The 15,821-nt window shown below is 52.6% G+C and overlaps 1 protein-coding gene across 1 annotated transcript in view; it reads right to left on the bottom strand.

Moving 5' to 3' along the window:
* Positions 1–15,821, bottom strand: part of LOC146796142 (SCO-spondin-like) — a 1,481,201-nt gene that overhangs the window by 647,508 nt on the left and 817,872 nt on the right. Inside the window, exons 84-85 of the mRNA XM_085631266.1 lie at positions 10,889–11,038; positions 10,225–10,391 (exon numbers count right to left, since the gene is read on the bottom strand). Coding sequence (XP_085487392.1) covers positions 10,225–10,391; positions 10,889–11,038 — 317 coding nt within the window. The remainder of the gene's footprint in view (positions 1–10,224; positions 10,392–10,888; positions 11,039–15,821) is intronic.

Genomic DNA, 15,821 nt, shown 5'->3' on the forward strand with positions numbered 1-15,821 from the left:
GATGACCATGTGCTTCCCATGTAGGGGACGCTGGCTATCCCAACATGCCTTGGCTGCTGACACCTCTCCGCAACCCCATCACGCCGGCCCAGCTCCGCTACAAAACCGCCCATGGCCGGACAAGGCGAGTGATAGAGAGGACGTTTGGCATGCTGAAGAGCCGATTCAGGTGCCTCCACAAGACCGGCGGCGCACTCCCATATGCCCCGGCGAAGGTCTGCAAGATCTTCATGGTCTGCTGCATGCTGCACAACATGGCAGTTGAAAGAGCTGTGCCACTCATCCTGAATCAACATGACGAGGACCATCCACCCGTGGAGGACGAAGGGCTTGGCAATGGGGCTAGTGATGTGGAGGATGTGGAGCCGCAAGAGGACATCCGGACTCGGCTCATACGCGACTTCTTTGCTTAGTGGTGAGTACCAGTGTCTGAGTGTGCACGCATTGGTCCCCGTGTTGCATGCGTTGTGATGTGTGTCTCCACCTGCATGTATGGCACGTGAGTCAGAGGTATGTGTGGGTGTGTCACTGGAGTGATGGTGGCAGTGATGGTTGTATTTCCCCAGTCATAATTGTGACCTAGCATGTTGTCATCCATACATGTGTCGAGTAAATGCACATGCAAGTGGCTGTGCTTATTGTGGCTGACTTCTTGTGTGTCTCTCTTCCCCAGGTACCTGCGCATGCCGTCTGCTGGTTGCATTGTTGTGGCACTGCTATTCCTCATGGACATGACATCGTGGGCTGACTCAGCGTTACAGGCACGGACACGTTTGGAAGTCTCCATGGGGTAAGGGATGCATCTGGGGTGTATTGGGTGTGGCAGTTGTTCACGATGTATGCACACTGCCCCTGTCGATGTTTGGTTCCTCTGCAGCCATGTCGCATCCCCATGGGACACGACATGCAGCTGTGTACACCTGAATAGATGGTCTGCCTGGTTGACAGTCATCAGTGATGGGATAGGGGATTGTGATGATGGCATCAATGTGTGTGACCCTGCCCTCGGACACATACGGTTAGCATTGGCTTGACATGGTGTGGGACTTCGACATCAGCGGATCTATGGTGTATGGCAGGCTCTCCGTGTGCAGCTGTGGATATTTAGCTGTTAGCCGACGCTTGTGTGCCAGTTCCATGGCGAACACGCATGTGTGCTGCTGAAGGGGGGTGCCAGTGTTGGACCCACATGTTACTCCACATGATGTGTTCATGTGTACTTCGAGTTGCCTCTGCAATCCCGAATACATGACTAATAAAGGTGTCCCTATGCCTCCAAGGTGCCTCTTCTCAGTCAATGCTGGTGTGTTGCCACGGTGCATCCTGCATGTCTGGCATGGTATTCCCTGATTGTGGCTATGTGTCAATGTGTCGAGTGGCAAGATGCAAGCTGTGTGTGTGGGCTGAGACTGTGTATTGGGCATGATGTCCATGACTGTGTGGGTATTGTGACATGTGCCATCCCCATGCATCCAACGTTGGCCAGGCCCCCATTCTCTGCATCCACCGGACTCAAGCTTGCAGGACATGGTTCTGCCACGTGTCTACACATACCTGGGTGCCCCCCAGGACACTGGACTGGATCCCTGACCTCTGCGCATGACTGTTGCTGTACTCAATGTGTGTGTCAGCACGGTTGTTCGGCAACCCCCTCAGCTGGTTGGGCCCATCACGGGTGTGTATGGTGCTCCATGTCTGTCTTGCCTAATACACTGTGACCCATGTGTCCTGTGCCAGACTCAGGGCCCAGGGTGTGGATGGTTGAAGACAAAAGATGACTCAGGCATGTTTTGACTTTACAAGACACATGTTAGGTAATAATGCTACCAGCAGGCATCTACTCTTCATAGTGTGATTTATTATTGGGGGGGGGGGGGGACAAAGTGAGGGTCTTTCCGGGATTTTGGAATCCAAAGTTCAGTAGGGGAGTTGGTGTCCTTGCCATTGGAAATCCTCAGAGTCCATGCCACAGTCTTTGTCAACATTAGTCAGCCAGTGACCAGCAGGGCCATGTGGCAGAGAATGTCTCTTGATGCTGTGATGCTGTTGCTCCAGTGGGCCAGGTGCCAGGCCAGGTGTCCTGGGAGATGGTGATGTAGCGCCGACCCTCACGGTCCTTTCCGTGGACGACCCGCCCTCCTGCGGGGAACCTCAGCAGCAGGCCGTGACGACGTCTGGGATGCTCCGTCGGATGTTTCCTCCTCCTCCTCCTGATCCCTCCCTGTGGGTGGTGATGTTCTCCGCCTTCTGGCACAGGGAGGGTCGGCCATGTTGTCGGCCATCCGACGGAGTGTAGCGTGAATCCCCTGGAATGCCGTCACTTGCTCAGCCTGTCTGTCCTCCATCCTCCGTTGGTGTTGCAGTTGACAGGCATGTTGCTGGGCCTGCTGGGTCTTTATCTCATCCAGGGTCCCCTTGATCTCATTGAGGGTGGACACAACCTGGGCCATGCCCGTGGTGTCCTGCCGGTATGAGTCCAGGATGTTACGGACATGGGCAAATACCGGATCCCCAGCCAACTAGTCAGGCTCGCGCCTCCGCCGTCCTCCACTCCCACCACCCCTGCCCACTTGCGCCTGGCCTACCCTTGTGGGCACATCGGGTCTCCGGGACCCCTGAGGGGTGGCATTGGCGTTGTCGCCTGCCTCCTCCTGGGTGCCCGGGACACCGTGTCCCTCCTGGCCAGCCTGGCTGCATTGTGGTGTTGGGGCAGGGATCCTGGGTGTCTCCTGGGATGTGGCAGGAGTGGGGGTGGTGGTTGGCACAGTTGTACCTGACGCAGGTGCTGCAGGTGGTTGGACACCAGAGGGGCCAGGTCGGTCGGGGTCGTCCACAGAGTGGTGAGAGTGGTCGCTGCCGGTGGGATCGGGCTCCTGCAGATCCAGGTCCTGTGAGTCTTCCCCCCCTGTGTTGGGGGGTGCACCACGACGTTGACCTGTGTGTGAGAGAGACAATGTTAATTTTGGGCCATGCAACATCCATGTTTCATCAGTTTCAAAGTTGGCACATTTCCTCTTGGAATTAGGATCTGTCTTGCATTCCACTCACAGTGCACTTGTGCATGGGTGTGTCCCTTGGGCACCACTTTGGCCCCTTTAACTATGTGTGGCACAGTCTTACTTGCTGCGTCAAGTGTGACTGCAGTCAGCAGTGGAGTGGGCAGGTGTTGCGAGCCATGCATTGGCGCCTTCCGTGTAGCACTGTACATGTGCACATGGAGTGGATCCACACACTTATATGATCCAGGTAGCTGTCGTTGTGCTCGTGAACAGGTTGTGACATGGCCCTGTGTTTTGCCATGGTGAAGAGGGGGGGTTCTGGCACTGGCCACCCTTGTCTACATGCACGCAGTCTACCTGCTGACGAGCAGACATTCGCACACGCCACACGGCTGATTTGCTCTCCCTGTGTCCCGCTCCCTCTCTGTCCCCCTCTCCCTCCCTCCGTGTGTCAGCCTCCTCCCTCTGTCCGTCTCCCTCCCTCTCTGTCCCCCTCTCCCTCCCTCTCTGCCCCCCTCTCCCTCCCTCTGTGTCCCCCTCTCCCTCCCTCTGTGTCCCCCTCTCCCTCCCTCCGTGTGTCACCCTCTGTCACCTCAGCCCAGCTTCCTGGGCACACACTGTTAGCAGATCTTTGAGTGGCCCTTGGCTTGTTGATGTGAGTTTGTTTCTGATCTCCAGGCACCCATTGGGTGTGATGTGTGTCTGTGCGCTGCTGCTGTGGTGGTGTGTGCTGCCACTCTTTCACAATGTTGGCTGTTCATTAGCTGCTGTCATGTGCAAAACAGTGCCTTCACCCCCATGTGTTGATGCAAGGCGTCCGCCATTTGCTGGCAAGTCATTCCTGTGTTGGGACACACTGTTTGTCTGGCTGTGACCTAGGCCATATGGGCAGAGGGCATTGTTGTCTGCTTCGGAGTCGCACTATGTGATTTTTGAGGCCCAGCCACCCGCCATCCGGGTTACCGTGTCATGTGTTGTTGTCTTCTGTGGCCTGTGACTTGACATTGTCCAGCTGGGTGCATGGGGCATGGTGGCAGCAGTGGCATGTGCGTGCTCATGGCGTGTGGTTGTGTCATGCGATGGCTTGTGGTGGTTGCGTGCCTGTTAGTGATTTTGGTTGTGGATGCCATTCCCCCCATGTGAGGTGCGTTGTTTGTGTACTCACCCGGGTCTCGGAGTCCTTCTAATTCTTCGACTGCCTCCACCGGCAGTATGGCCATCACCCTCTCCTCCCAGGGATGGTAGTGTACGGGTCTGCGGGAGGGCCCTCCTCCGGTGGCGTTGGCCTGGTCGTGTTCCTCCTGCCTCTTGGCTCGGACCCTCCTCCGCAGATCGTACCACCTGTTCTGGCATTCCTGCCTGGTCCTTCTGGTGTCCGCAACAGCATTCACAGCATCGACGATGGTCTGCCACATGGCTGTTTTTGCTGCCAGGCTGGTGTTTCTGACCAATGTTCCAAAGATCTGTGGCTCGGCTCTGAGGATTTGATCAACAAGGACCTCCAACTCTCGGTTACTGAACTTTGGATTCTTGGTAGTGGGCATGGTGAGGGGTGTGGGTGTGGATGGTGGGGGGGGTGTGTGGATGTTGGGGGGGGTGTGTGGATGGTTGTGGGTGTGTGTGTGTGAGAATGTGATGAGGGTGTGTTTGTGAAGGTGGTTGTGTGAAGGTGTGCAAGTGTAAGGTGTGGTGAAGCTTGTAGTATGGTGCTGTGGTGTCTGGCAGCAGTGAGTCTGTTGCAAAGGCTCATGGTTTGTGTGTGTGGGCCCTTTTTATTGGTCCATGGGTGGGTGTGGCAGTGTTTGAAGTTTGGGTGGGTGTGTTATAAGTAGTGGTGGTGTTTTGGGCCTCTGTTTGTCTTTGGCAGTTGCAGGTCAGTGAAGGTGTTTTTGTAGTGTTTGTTGGCCATGTTTAGTGGCTTTGTGCCATTCGTATGGTGTATTCTTGTGTTGTTTAGTTTTGGCCTGGTTGCGTACGTGCGTTTTGAGCATGTGTACGGTGTGTACATGGGCCATTTGGTTGTACGGTGCTGTCCTTGTGTGTGGGTTGGTACGACTCGTACATGCGGTTGTGATGTTGGGGCCTGGGGTGCGCTCCGTACTTAGGAGGTTGTGTTGGGGGTACGACTCGAACGTACTGGGGTGTGGGTACATGGTGGTACGACACGTACAGGGGTGGGGGTAGGACTCGAACGTACTGGGGTGTGGGTACACGGTGGTACGACACGTACAGGGGTGGGGGTACGACTCGAACGTACTGGGGTGTAGGTACACGATGGTACGACACGTACAGGGGTGGGGGTACGACTCAAACGTCCTGGGGTGTAGGTACACGATGGTACGACACGTACAGGGGTGGGGGTAGGACTCGAACGTCCTGGGGTGTAGGTACACGGGGGTACGACACGTACAGGGGTGGGGGTATGACTCGAACGTCCTGGGGTGTAGGTACACGGGGGTACGACACGTACAGGGGTGGGGGTAGGACTCGAACGTACTGGGGTGTACTTAGACGGGGGTATGACACGTACAGGGGTGGGGGTACGACTCGAACGTACTGGGGTGTAGGTACACGATGGTACGACACGTACAGGGGTGGGGGTACGACTCGAACGTACTGGGGTGTGGGTACACGGTGGTACGACACGTACAGAGGTGGGGGTACGACTCGAACGTACTGGGGTGTAGGTACACGGTGGTACGACACGTACAGGGGTGGGGGTAGGACTCGAACGTACTGGGGTGTACATAGACGGTGGTGTAGGTACACGATGGTACGACACGTACAGGGGTGGGGGTACGACTTGAACGTCCTGGGGTGTAGGTACACGATGGTACGACACGTACAGGGGTGGGGGAAGGACTCGAACGTCCTGGGGTGTAGGTACACGGGGGTACGACACGTACAGGGGTGGGGGTACGACTCGAACGTACTGGGGTGTAGGTACACGATGGTACGACATGTACAGGGGTGGGGGTATGACTCAAACGTCCTGGGGTGTAGGTACACGATGGTACGACACGTACAGGGGTGGGGGTAGGACTCGAACGTCCTGGGGTGTAGGTACACGGGGGTACGACACGTACAGGGGTGGGGGTACGACTCGAACGTCCTGGGGTGTAGGTACACGGGGGTACGACACGTACAGAGGTGGGGGTAGGACTCGAACGTACTGGGGTGTACTTAGACGGGGGTATGACACGTACAGGGGTGGGGGTACGACTCGAACGTACTGGGGTGTAGGTACACGATGGTACGACACGTACAGGGGTGGGGGTACGACTCGAACGTACTGGGGTGTGGGTACACGGTGGTACGACACGTACAGAGGTGGGGGTACGACTCGAACGTACTGGGGTGTGGGTACACGGTGGTACGACACGTACAGGGGTGGGGGTAGGACTCGAACGTACTGGGGTGTACATAGACGGTGGTGTAGGTACACGATGGTACGACACGTACAGGGGTGGGGGTACGACTCGAACGTCCTGGGGTGTAGGTACACGATAGTACGACACGTACAGGGGTGGGGGTAGGACTCGAACATCCTGGGGTGTAGGTACACGGGGGTACGACAAGTACAGGGGTGGGGGTACGACTCGAACGTACTGGGGTGTAGGTACACGATGGTACGACACGTACAGGGGTGGGGGTACGACTCGAACGTCCTGGGGTGTAGGTACACGATGGTACGACACGTACAGGGGTGGGGGTAGGACTCGAACGTCCTGGGGTGTAGGTACACGATGGTACGACACGTACAGGGGTGGGGGTAGGACTCGAACGTCCTGGGGTGTAGGTACACGGGGGTACGACACGTACAGGGGTGGGGGTACGACTCGAACGTACTGGGGTGTAGGTACACGATGGTACGACACGTACAGGGGTGGGGGTACGACTCGAATGTACTGGGGTGTGGGTACACGGTGGTACGATACGTACAGAGGTGGGGGTACGACTCGAACGTACTGGGGTGTGGGTACACGGTGGTACGACACGTACAGGGGTGGGGGTAGGACTCGAACGTACTGGGGTGTACATAGACGGTGGTGTAGGTACACGATGGTACGACACGTACAGGGGTGGGGGTACGACTCGACCGTACTGGGGTGTGGGTACACGATGGTACGACACGTACAGGGGTGGGGGTACGACTCGAACGTACTGGGGTGTGGGTACACGATGGTACGACACGTACAGGGGTGGGGGTACGACTCGAACGTACTGGGGTGTACATAGACGGTGGTACGGCTCGTACAGGGGTGGGGGTACGACTCGAACGTACTGGGGTGTACCTAGACGGGTGGGGGTGTACATACACGGGGGGTACGTGTCGGACGTACGGGGGCTGGGGGGTGTGTTGGGCACGTATGCGGGCACATGTCTCCATGGTTGCTATAGGAGTTCGGTGCGGACGGTGTTTGTTCCATACGGTTGTAACCTCGGACGCACGGGATGGATCGTGATTCCTCGGTCGGACTTGACTTTTCACGTTTGTACGGTAAATCGTCCGAGGACGTGTCGGACACATTTTCCGACCCGAGGACGTGTGGGGAATGATTCTCAATGCGGTTCGTATGGACTTTTTACCATGCGAATCGTGATTGCCAGTTCGTACGGCACTTGTACGATTCGTACGGTAAAAAGACCGGATACGAGTCGCACGGGGTAATTTTTTACCGGATCGTGATCGGCACCTTCATGTGATTAGTTATTTATTTTTCTACCAAAGTCTCAACTGTTTACCTATAATTAGGAACAAACTTTCTATACATTACTTGTATGTTTTAATAACCTAGGGAGACTGCATGTTGGAATCAGTTTAATTTTATGGCTGAAGGTACTTTTGCATCATCACTCTGTCAATCAATCCTACATCATGTGCAAATGGTCCAATCCCTGCTTCTCTTTTCTTCTTTTGTAGCATCCATTTTTAAATTCATCCTTAGCCTTGGAGAATTTACCATCTCTTACCTTCTCCTACCATCAATTTCTGATGAATGAAGTGGAAGCTTGCCAATTCAGTGTTTCAATGTTTTTGACACTATCCCATAAGTTTCTCTGATCATCTTATTAGTGTGCATGGGTAACAATAGGTCTGTCCTACAATAGTTATCCCCTTTCTGACCATTTGATCCCAAGTTATTTGGATGGGAGCTGCATAGTCAGACCTCCTTCCTGTGCTCTGTGGAGCACCACATGGCTTCATTTTGATCCCTACCTTGTTTAACATTTATATTGAGCAAGCCAGATCACTTTGAGCTTGGTGAAGGCATTTCCCGCCACCATTATACAGCAGCAGCGGCCGGTGCGGGTAGGCGCGGTGCGGCGGGGAGGGGAGGGGGGGAGTTGACAGACCACGGAATCAGGAAAATGAATTAAATAAATAAAACCTATTGCATTGTCTGTAGACATCCACCCCTGCCCCACCCCACTGCGCTTACCTACACCGGCCTCTGCTGTTATACAGATCCCATACAAATCTGTCTTAATATATTGTCTTTTTTTCAGATATCATCTACCTGAACGACTTTCTCAGTACCATTGAGGACTGAATGCATATTCACTCTCTAAGACGGATTCTCTGAAAAACTGAATTTCTGTTGTTTTCTTCAAGTTTAACTTGTTCTCCATTTCACAAGTAGCTCTCAGCTTTAGCTGATTACATTATCACCATTCTTTAAGTTTGAATGCACATTTTAGTTTCTAATGCATGTTTTTTGGCTTTTACTCGTCTCTCATATTTCAAAATTGGCTGAGGTGTAGCATATTACAGTTTTAAATGACTTTATTTGCTGAAACAACTGTAGTTTAAAATGTTAACTACATTTGTTCCAGCAACTCAAGCCATTCATATAACTTTGCAATTTACTTTACATTTTCAAAGAATTTATGATCTCTCGCCAGGATGATGGAAATGCTCTTTGGGGGATTATCTTCCCTTTACGTACATCCTTTCAGATATGAGTCTTTTATGCTTTTGTATGGTTAGTGGTGGCTATGGCAAGGTTTGATAACACTTGTTTAGTTCTGCTTTCCTATCTGCCTATCATTCTCATGTAATTTCACCCGTATTACTTTTAAAATGCTTAGCCTTGACAAACTGGCCTATTCAGCACAAAAACTTAGAGAACAGTGTGCAGTAAGCTTCTAATGATGAAGTTCAACAGATCTCTCTCTGTGGCATCATCGTGTTTATGGAATTCAATCTCTTTTTTTGTAAGTTGTTCAATTCTGAACTACCTCTCAATATAACATCCTCTATACAATTTATTTTTATAATAACTAGTGGGATTATTAGCAGAAGGAGGGGAAATCTTTCTTTTAGAGGGAGAATGTGAGAACCTCTAAAATATTAAGTACAAAAAAAGAACGGATGAGCTGTTTGCGTCTTTTCAGGTGCTAAATAATATCAACTTGCTATGGTGAAGAGCTGAAACTGTAATCTCATGGTATGGTAACATTAGCGAATTTAGAAATAGTAAAAAAAGGGCCACTGTGAAATAGAGGGCTGGAGGTTTGAAGAATAACTCAACCAGCAGGGGTTGGCTATGAGGAAATAGCTGAAATCACTGACAGGGAAGAATATTAGTTTTATGTATACACTAATATCTCAGTTAGTTAAAAGTATTGCTTGTTGGATGACTTCTTAGGTATGTCAAATAGGGATTGGTGGGTTGTCTATCACAATATCATAAACAGATGTATTACCTGGCCTAATCATCGTTTACAAAATGTTGTTTTCAAAAGTATTGTCCCATTGGGTGCATATTTTTCAATATTAAATCAAAGGGGTCGGTATTTTTGTAGAAGAAATTTAGAAAACAATGCATTTCAGATTACAATACCAAACCACAGTGAGTAGGCTTTGTTTATCCTCTTAAAAACATGATTGGTAAAACGTGCAATTGGTTCACAACAAGATAATTCTGGCAAGTCAAAGATGTATTTGTTGCATGTAATTATGTAACTATTCTCATTAAGTATAACTATGAAACTATGTAAATTATTCTAAATATATATCAGTTCTAACTTTGTAAGTAGAGTACCTGTATAGCTTCTCTATGCACTTTTTCTAACTGTGCAGTCATGCTTTCAAATAATTTACTATAAAAATATCTATCAAAGCTTATGTATCATTGTGTCAACCCACTGAGCTCCCTAGCCATGTATCACCCATGAGTGCATTTTAAATGTGTGACAAGAGAACAAAAAAGTGGCCCACCCTGACACAGGTTCCATTGTGGGTTAACATGCCCACGGGGCAGTGACAGCCTTCCTCGCAGCCATCCTGGAAGCAATCTGCTTGGAGCATAAGGTGGGCACAGCTGTAGGGGCATCCTTCTTCATGGACACACTCCCGATACAGGCGATCCGTTGGGCAGCCTACATCTGAGGAAAAGGTGTGACAAAAGAACACTGACTTGCATTGGAACAAACTATTCTAAAAAGAAGAATTGTGCATAATATACTAGTCACCTTCTAACAAAGCTTAGAACACAGGAATACCTGACCGAAGAGTAAACCTATAGAGCGAGGACCGTGAAGATAGTTGATTTCTTAGCTAAGGACTTACCTGTTCTACTGACAAATGAATGCATATTCAGACAGACTGGTGCATTTGAAACTCCAGTAGGACTGTGCTACGAGTTACTCACCTGAAACACATAAATCACTGGCCTATTGGCCTTTGATGTACTCTGGCATGACATGTCATTCTATCTCTCATTCTTGCCACTCAAGCACACTTGCGGTTCCTGAATGTTATCATATTTATCACTCATGGATGTTGACCAGGGCCAAAAGACAAGTTGGTCATCAATGCGTGGAAGGCCCCACCTGCAATGGTAGTCACAGATTCAAGAGGTGAGATAAAGACAGACACTCACCTAGGCAGACCTGGGTGTTGCAGGTTTTACTCTGCACCGCACGCCCCTCACACTCTGTGTGGAGACATTCACGGGTTCGTATCTGCTCACCGCCCCCACAGGACACCGTGCATGCAGACCAAGGGGTCCATTTGCTCCAAGGACCAGTTCCTGTAATGCAAATGAAAAAATAATAGGTTCCTGGTTTACAGCCAACAGATGCCACAATAACAGTGGTCATGTGACCCCCTATAGTAACAATACTTAAAATGGCTGAAGCAATGGGAAATCATCCTTTACCCAGCAGGCAGAATCATGACTAGCCTTTAAGCTGCAGTCACTACCCCAACTGTGACGTTACCACGTGTCCCTTTACCACGCAAGTGATTACAATGATTTGCTTTAGGGGACGTGTTGTTGGACTGGTGTTGGATTTTGAGTCCAACACCTTCCCCGCTGAAACACTGACTTGAGTTTGAATAGTAATTTATAATATTCCAAAGTCCAGCCCTTCCAAGGCAAGTTGCTGTAATGACTTGCGTGGTAAAGGAATGTGTGGTTATGATGCAGTGGGGGTAGTGACTGTGGTGTAAAGGCATGCATGGGAACTGTATGCAGGGTTCCGTCATACATAGCAATGAACGCATTGGTCTCTGGTACTACTGCCATGTTGGCCCAGGCTGTGAAGCCTTAGAGTGAAGTTTTCTTATTTATTCACAATGCTGTTCTTATAGACATACATGTAAATGCCTAGTTTTCTATGTAGCACTTAATACTTGGTGTGAGAAGTTGGGTTGTTGGTTAAGGATGGTGTGTGCCCTGCTCAAGCAGCAGCCACAATCTGTCATAAAGAACCAAAAAAGTCACTAAATGAACCTGTGCTTAGCTTAACCCTCTGATAGCTTGGCACAAAAGCAGCCAGGCTTAACTTATAGCCCATAAAGCATTTATGCAGCAGACACAATAATAAAGTACAAGTTACTTACCTTCGGTAACTATGTATCTGGTAGAGACAATTCTAGCCGCAGATTCCTTAACGTAGAATTATCCCCAGGCCTGAGACTGGACCCAGAAAACTTTCTTGCCCAGCATCTCTGCAAGCCGGGGGGTGGTACCACGCGACTCCGTCCGACATCCTCCGTGGGTGTGACGTCAGCGAGGTCACAAAAGCCCCACCCCGATGCGCTGACGTCAGTTTTCTTTGGAGAACTTTTCCGCGCCACAACGCGGAGCCATCACAACAAAACTGAGGAGAGCTTGGGAACAGTGTGCGAAAAAAACAGTGAGACAAAATAGAGAGATACAAAATGTGAGAAACATCACCAGGTGGCACCAAAGCACCAGAAGGCGACAACAGCAGGCCAGAGGAGGAAAAGAGCAGAGCACAACTCTGAGGAACAACTGTGCAAGCCAAGGCAAAAGCAGCAGGCGGCAGTAAAGCACCAGAAGGCCTGAGCAGCAAAGCCATAGCAAGAAAAGGCCAAAACACCACTCCGTGGAACCACCGTGCAGGCCAAGGAAAGAGCCATCCTGGAGGCGCAAGCATGTGAAAGCTCCATGACAGACAGAAAGAGAGAGAGAGAGAGAGAGAGAGAGAGAGAGAGAGAGAGAGAGACTGCAACCACCACCACAAGGGGAAGGGTCACAAGCCCGGAACAGAGGAGCAACAGCAATCCAACCCCAGACTACACTGCCAGGGATGGCCATACCCCCTGAAAGGAGTAGGAAGTCAAAGGACAGGTAAGCCATCCGCAGACGACAGTGCCAAGGAGGGCCATAACCTCTGAAAAGAGCGGAAGTCAAAGGACAGGTAAAAGAACCCCTAACGAGGAAGAACAGTTAGGGATCAGAAATTCTAACAACAGAGGAAAGGAGCAAAAGTAGGCCCTTACGCTGGAGAGAGACCAGCTGGAAGGATGCCTGACTGGAAGAAAACGAAGAGGACACCCACAGAAGACAAGTCACCCAGAGGAAGGCGACTGCAGAAACCCAAGCAGAGGGTCCTCGCAGAATGGGGAGGAAGCGCGGGTCGTGAAGGAATCTGCGGCTAGGTACATCTGATAGAGACTACTAGCCGCAGATTCCTTAACATAGAATAGATACCCAAGCCATACTCAGAGGCCTGCGAGACAGCCTCCCCATCAGGAGAGACACAGGGCCCCAGCAGGGGACATGTCACAGGGACAAGGAGGGAAAGACCAGGAAATCCTAATCCCAACCAAGGGAGAACTGCCCAACACTGTAGGGGCAGACAGCGCCCGAAAACCTCAAGGAACACCTCAACCCCTTGGGAGAAGAGGTAGAACTGGAGGCAGAGCCCACCTGAGGAAACACATACACAACGACAGAAGAGCAGCACACACCCCCAGCTGCCAACAGCGGACAAGGCAGGGATGGCTGCACCGCCCAAAGTGCAGATGGAAGAAGAAAGGTACAAGAGAATACAGCAACGGCCACAACGGCATAGCAGAACAAACAGGCCTGCACTGGCATGCACAGCCAGCAGCAGACCACACCACATAACGGTGCACCCAGGACAAGCTAGACGCCGGCTGAAGGCAGAAGTCAGGAAGGGCCAAGAAGGGCCCGGACACGCCCCAAGGGAGGGGCCGGCACACACTGACCCACGAATGAAGAGGAACTAGGCAGAAAGAAGAAAGAAAGTAAGATGGGGGACGGACCAAGCCGTCCGCCTGATCACAAAAACCGGGGAAACCCCCCCCCCGGAGCACCAGACAGAGGACCAAGGTGGACAGAAGCGCAAAACCGCTACAACGCAAGGCCGCAGACAGCAGGCCAGACTAGGCCAGCGTCACAGCGATCCAGGAGAAGGACGGACCGGGGCGCAACGCAAGCCACTCCAAAACCATCAGCAAGAAGATCGCACCAGCGACATACCGTGACGCCACGGAGAGCAGAAGCCCGAAGGATGACCACACCTCCCCAGCACATGATAAAGCTATATAATAGCTACCATTACCCCACATAGGGCATGTTACGACCCAGAAATGGGAACCCTCAGGAAAAAAGTTCCGCAGCAGAGGATAAACAGAAAGGCCTGCGGAGAAAACCGCAGACGGCTTGCCAATCAGCCAATAAAGAATACACAGAAGGCCTAATCTCAGGGCCTACACGGCTTACCAACAGCCAAAACCACAAGCCATAAAGGGCTGGACCAGCAGCCAACAGCACCAAAGTCCTAACAAAAGGACCTGAAGGCACAACAACCATACCGAACACACAACCGGGGCTACTCGCTACAAGGCCCCAGGAAAACAACGGAAGAACACCTCCCAAAACACAGACCGACTTACAGGTCACTGAGGGGGAGGAGGAGAAGGAGGAGGAGGAGGAGGAGGGGGAGGACGAAGCCCCGCAAGAAACCTCTGAATGGCAGAATTTGAAGGGGCGTGGAACAAAAGAGTGCCACCAAATGGAAGGTCCACCAGCCGTTCCCTAACGTTCTCTGGGAACACAGTATCCCGGAGCCAGGCATGTCGACGAAGGGCCACGAAGAAACCATGGTACGACCAAGCACCTCCGAAATATCCAGAGCCGAGTGAAGAATAAACGCCGCCAGCTCCCGGCCATCCAACACATGGTGCCGCAGATCAACACAGGCACCCTCCTGCGAAGCGGCAAACATAAGCAAGAAGTGGCCCTGGCCAATACACAAAGAGTGTTAAGGGCCCACAAAGCCGCACTGGTGGAGGCGAAGATATTGCGCCCCCAGGAATCTAACCAGCGGGCCTCCCACAACGGGGGAGACAACACTGATGGCAGGGAGGGAAAGGCAGTCTGTAAAAGAGGACCCCTGGTAGAGGGGTGGAGGGAAAGACAGACAGGATCATGCGGCGCAGGACGGTGGTGGCGCAGAAGTTGCTGGGGCACCGGGTCCCCCGTGGCGAGCCGCCCCCAAGCACCAGCCGCCTGTGTGGAGGGATGAGGGGGGCCCGGGTACACGCCCGACCCCTAGCCGGCCCCTGTGGCGCCGCCAAGGCCAGCAGCCGCCGGCACCTGAGTGGCGTCACCTTGGCCCCGGACAAGGCCGCCGCCTGCCCCAAGGAACGAGAGGGACTCGAGCACGTGCCCCGAGCCCCGGCAACCTCCCGCAACACCACAGGGACCCCCACGGGGGTTTGCGTCGAAGCAGAGGCGCCGTGGTCCGAGGGAGGGAACCCTGAAGGGCCGCACCCCGATGGCACCACATCCTCCGAACCTGGATCCGAACCTGTCGGCGCCGGAGCCGCTGGTGATGCCGCAGAAGTCCCCGCATGCGGCAAGGGATCCGCAGATGTTCCAGGAAGAGAAGGAGGAGAAGGAAGAGCCAACGAGGCCTGCAAGGCCACCGCGTAGGCCTCCATCTGGACTCTGGTCAAGCCGGGGAACGGCGGATAGGGTGGCGACGCATGGGGAGAACCTGCGGAGAACCCATACCCCCAGCATGCCAGGGACCGGGCCTCGGGGACAAACTGCAACACTTACCAACAGGTGAGCGACGCCCTTGCCGGCCTGGGAGAAGGACGATGTCGGAGACGGAGGCGGCGGTTCTTGAAGCCGTCCGCGGGGGATGGACGCAGCGCTGACGCTGACCTGGACATGTGTGCCAAAAGGAGTTTCATCCGGCGCTCCCGCCGGGACTTCGGCTTAATTCGCTGACACGCCTCACAGTCTGTGGAGTCGTGGTGCTCCCCCAAACAACACATGCAGATGGGGTGAGGATCTGTCGCCGACATCTGGTGCGCGCAAGACGAGCACATCATGAAGCCCGAAGGCATTCGCACACTGTACCCAAGAAAAACGCTCAAAGGCAGAAAAAAGAAGGCCTGAAACAGGCCAGGACACGATGCGGATCCGCGTTGCACGCGGAAAAGAAAAAAATTGATGTCAGCGTGCCGGGGTGGGGCTTATGTGACCTTGCTGACGTCACGCCCACGGAGGACGTCTTGCGGAG

Source organism: Triturus cristatus, chromosome 10 (assembly GCF_964204655.1).
Source record: "Triturus cristatus chromosome 10, aTriCri1.1, whole genome shotgun sequence".
Taxonomy (NCBI): Eukaryota; Metazoa; Chordata; class Amphibia; order Caudata; family Salamandridae; genus Triturus; species Triturus cristatus.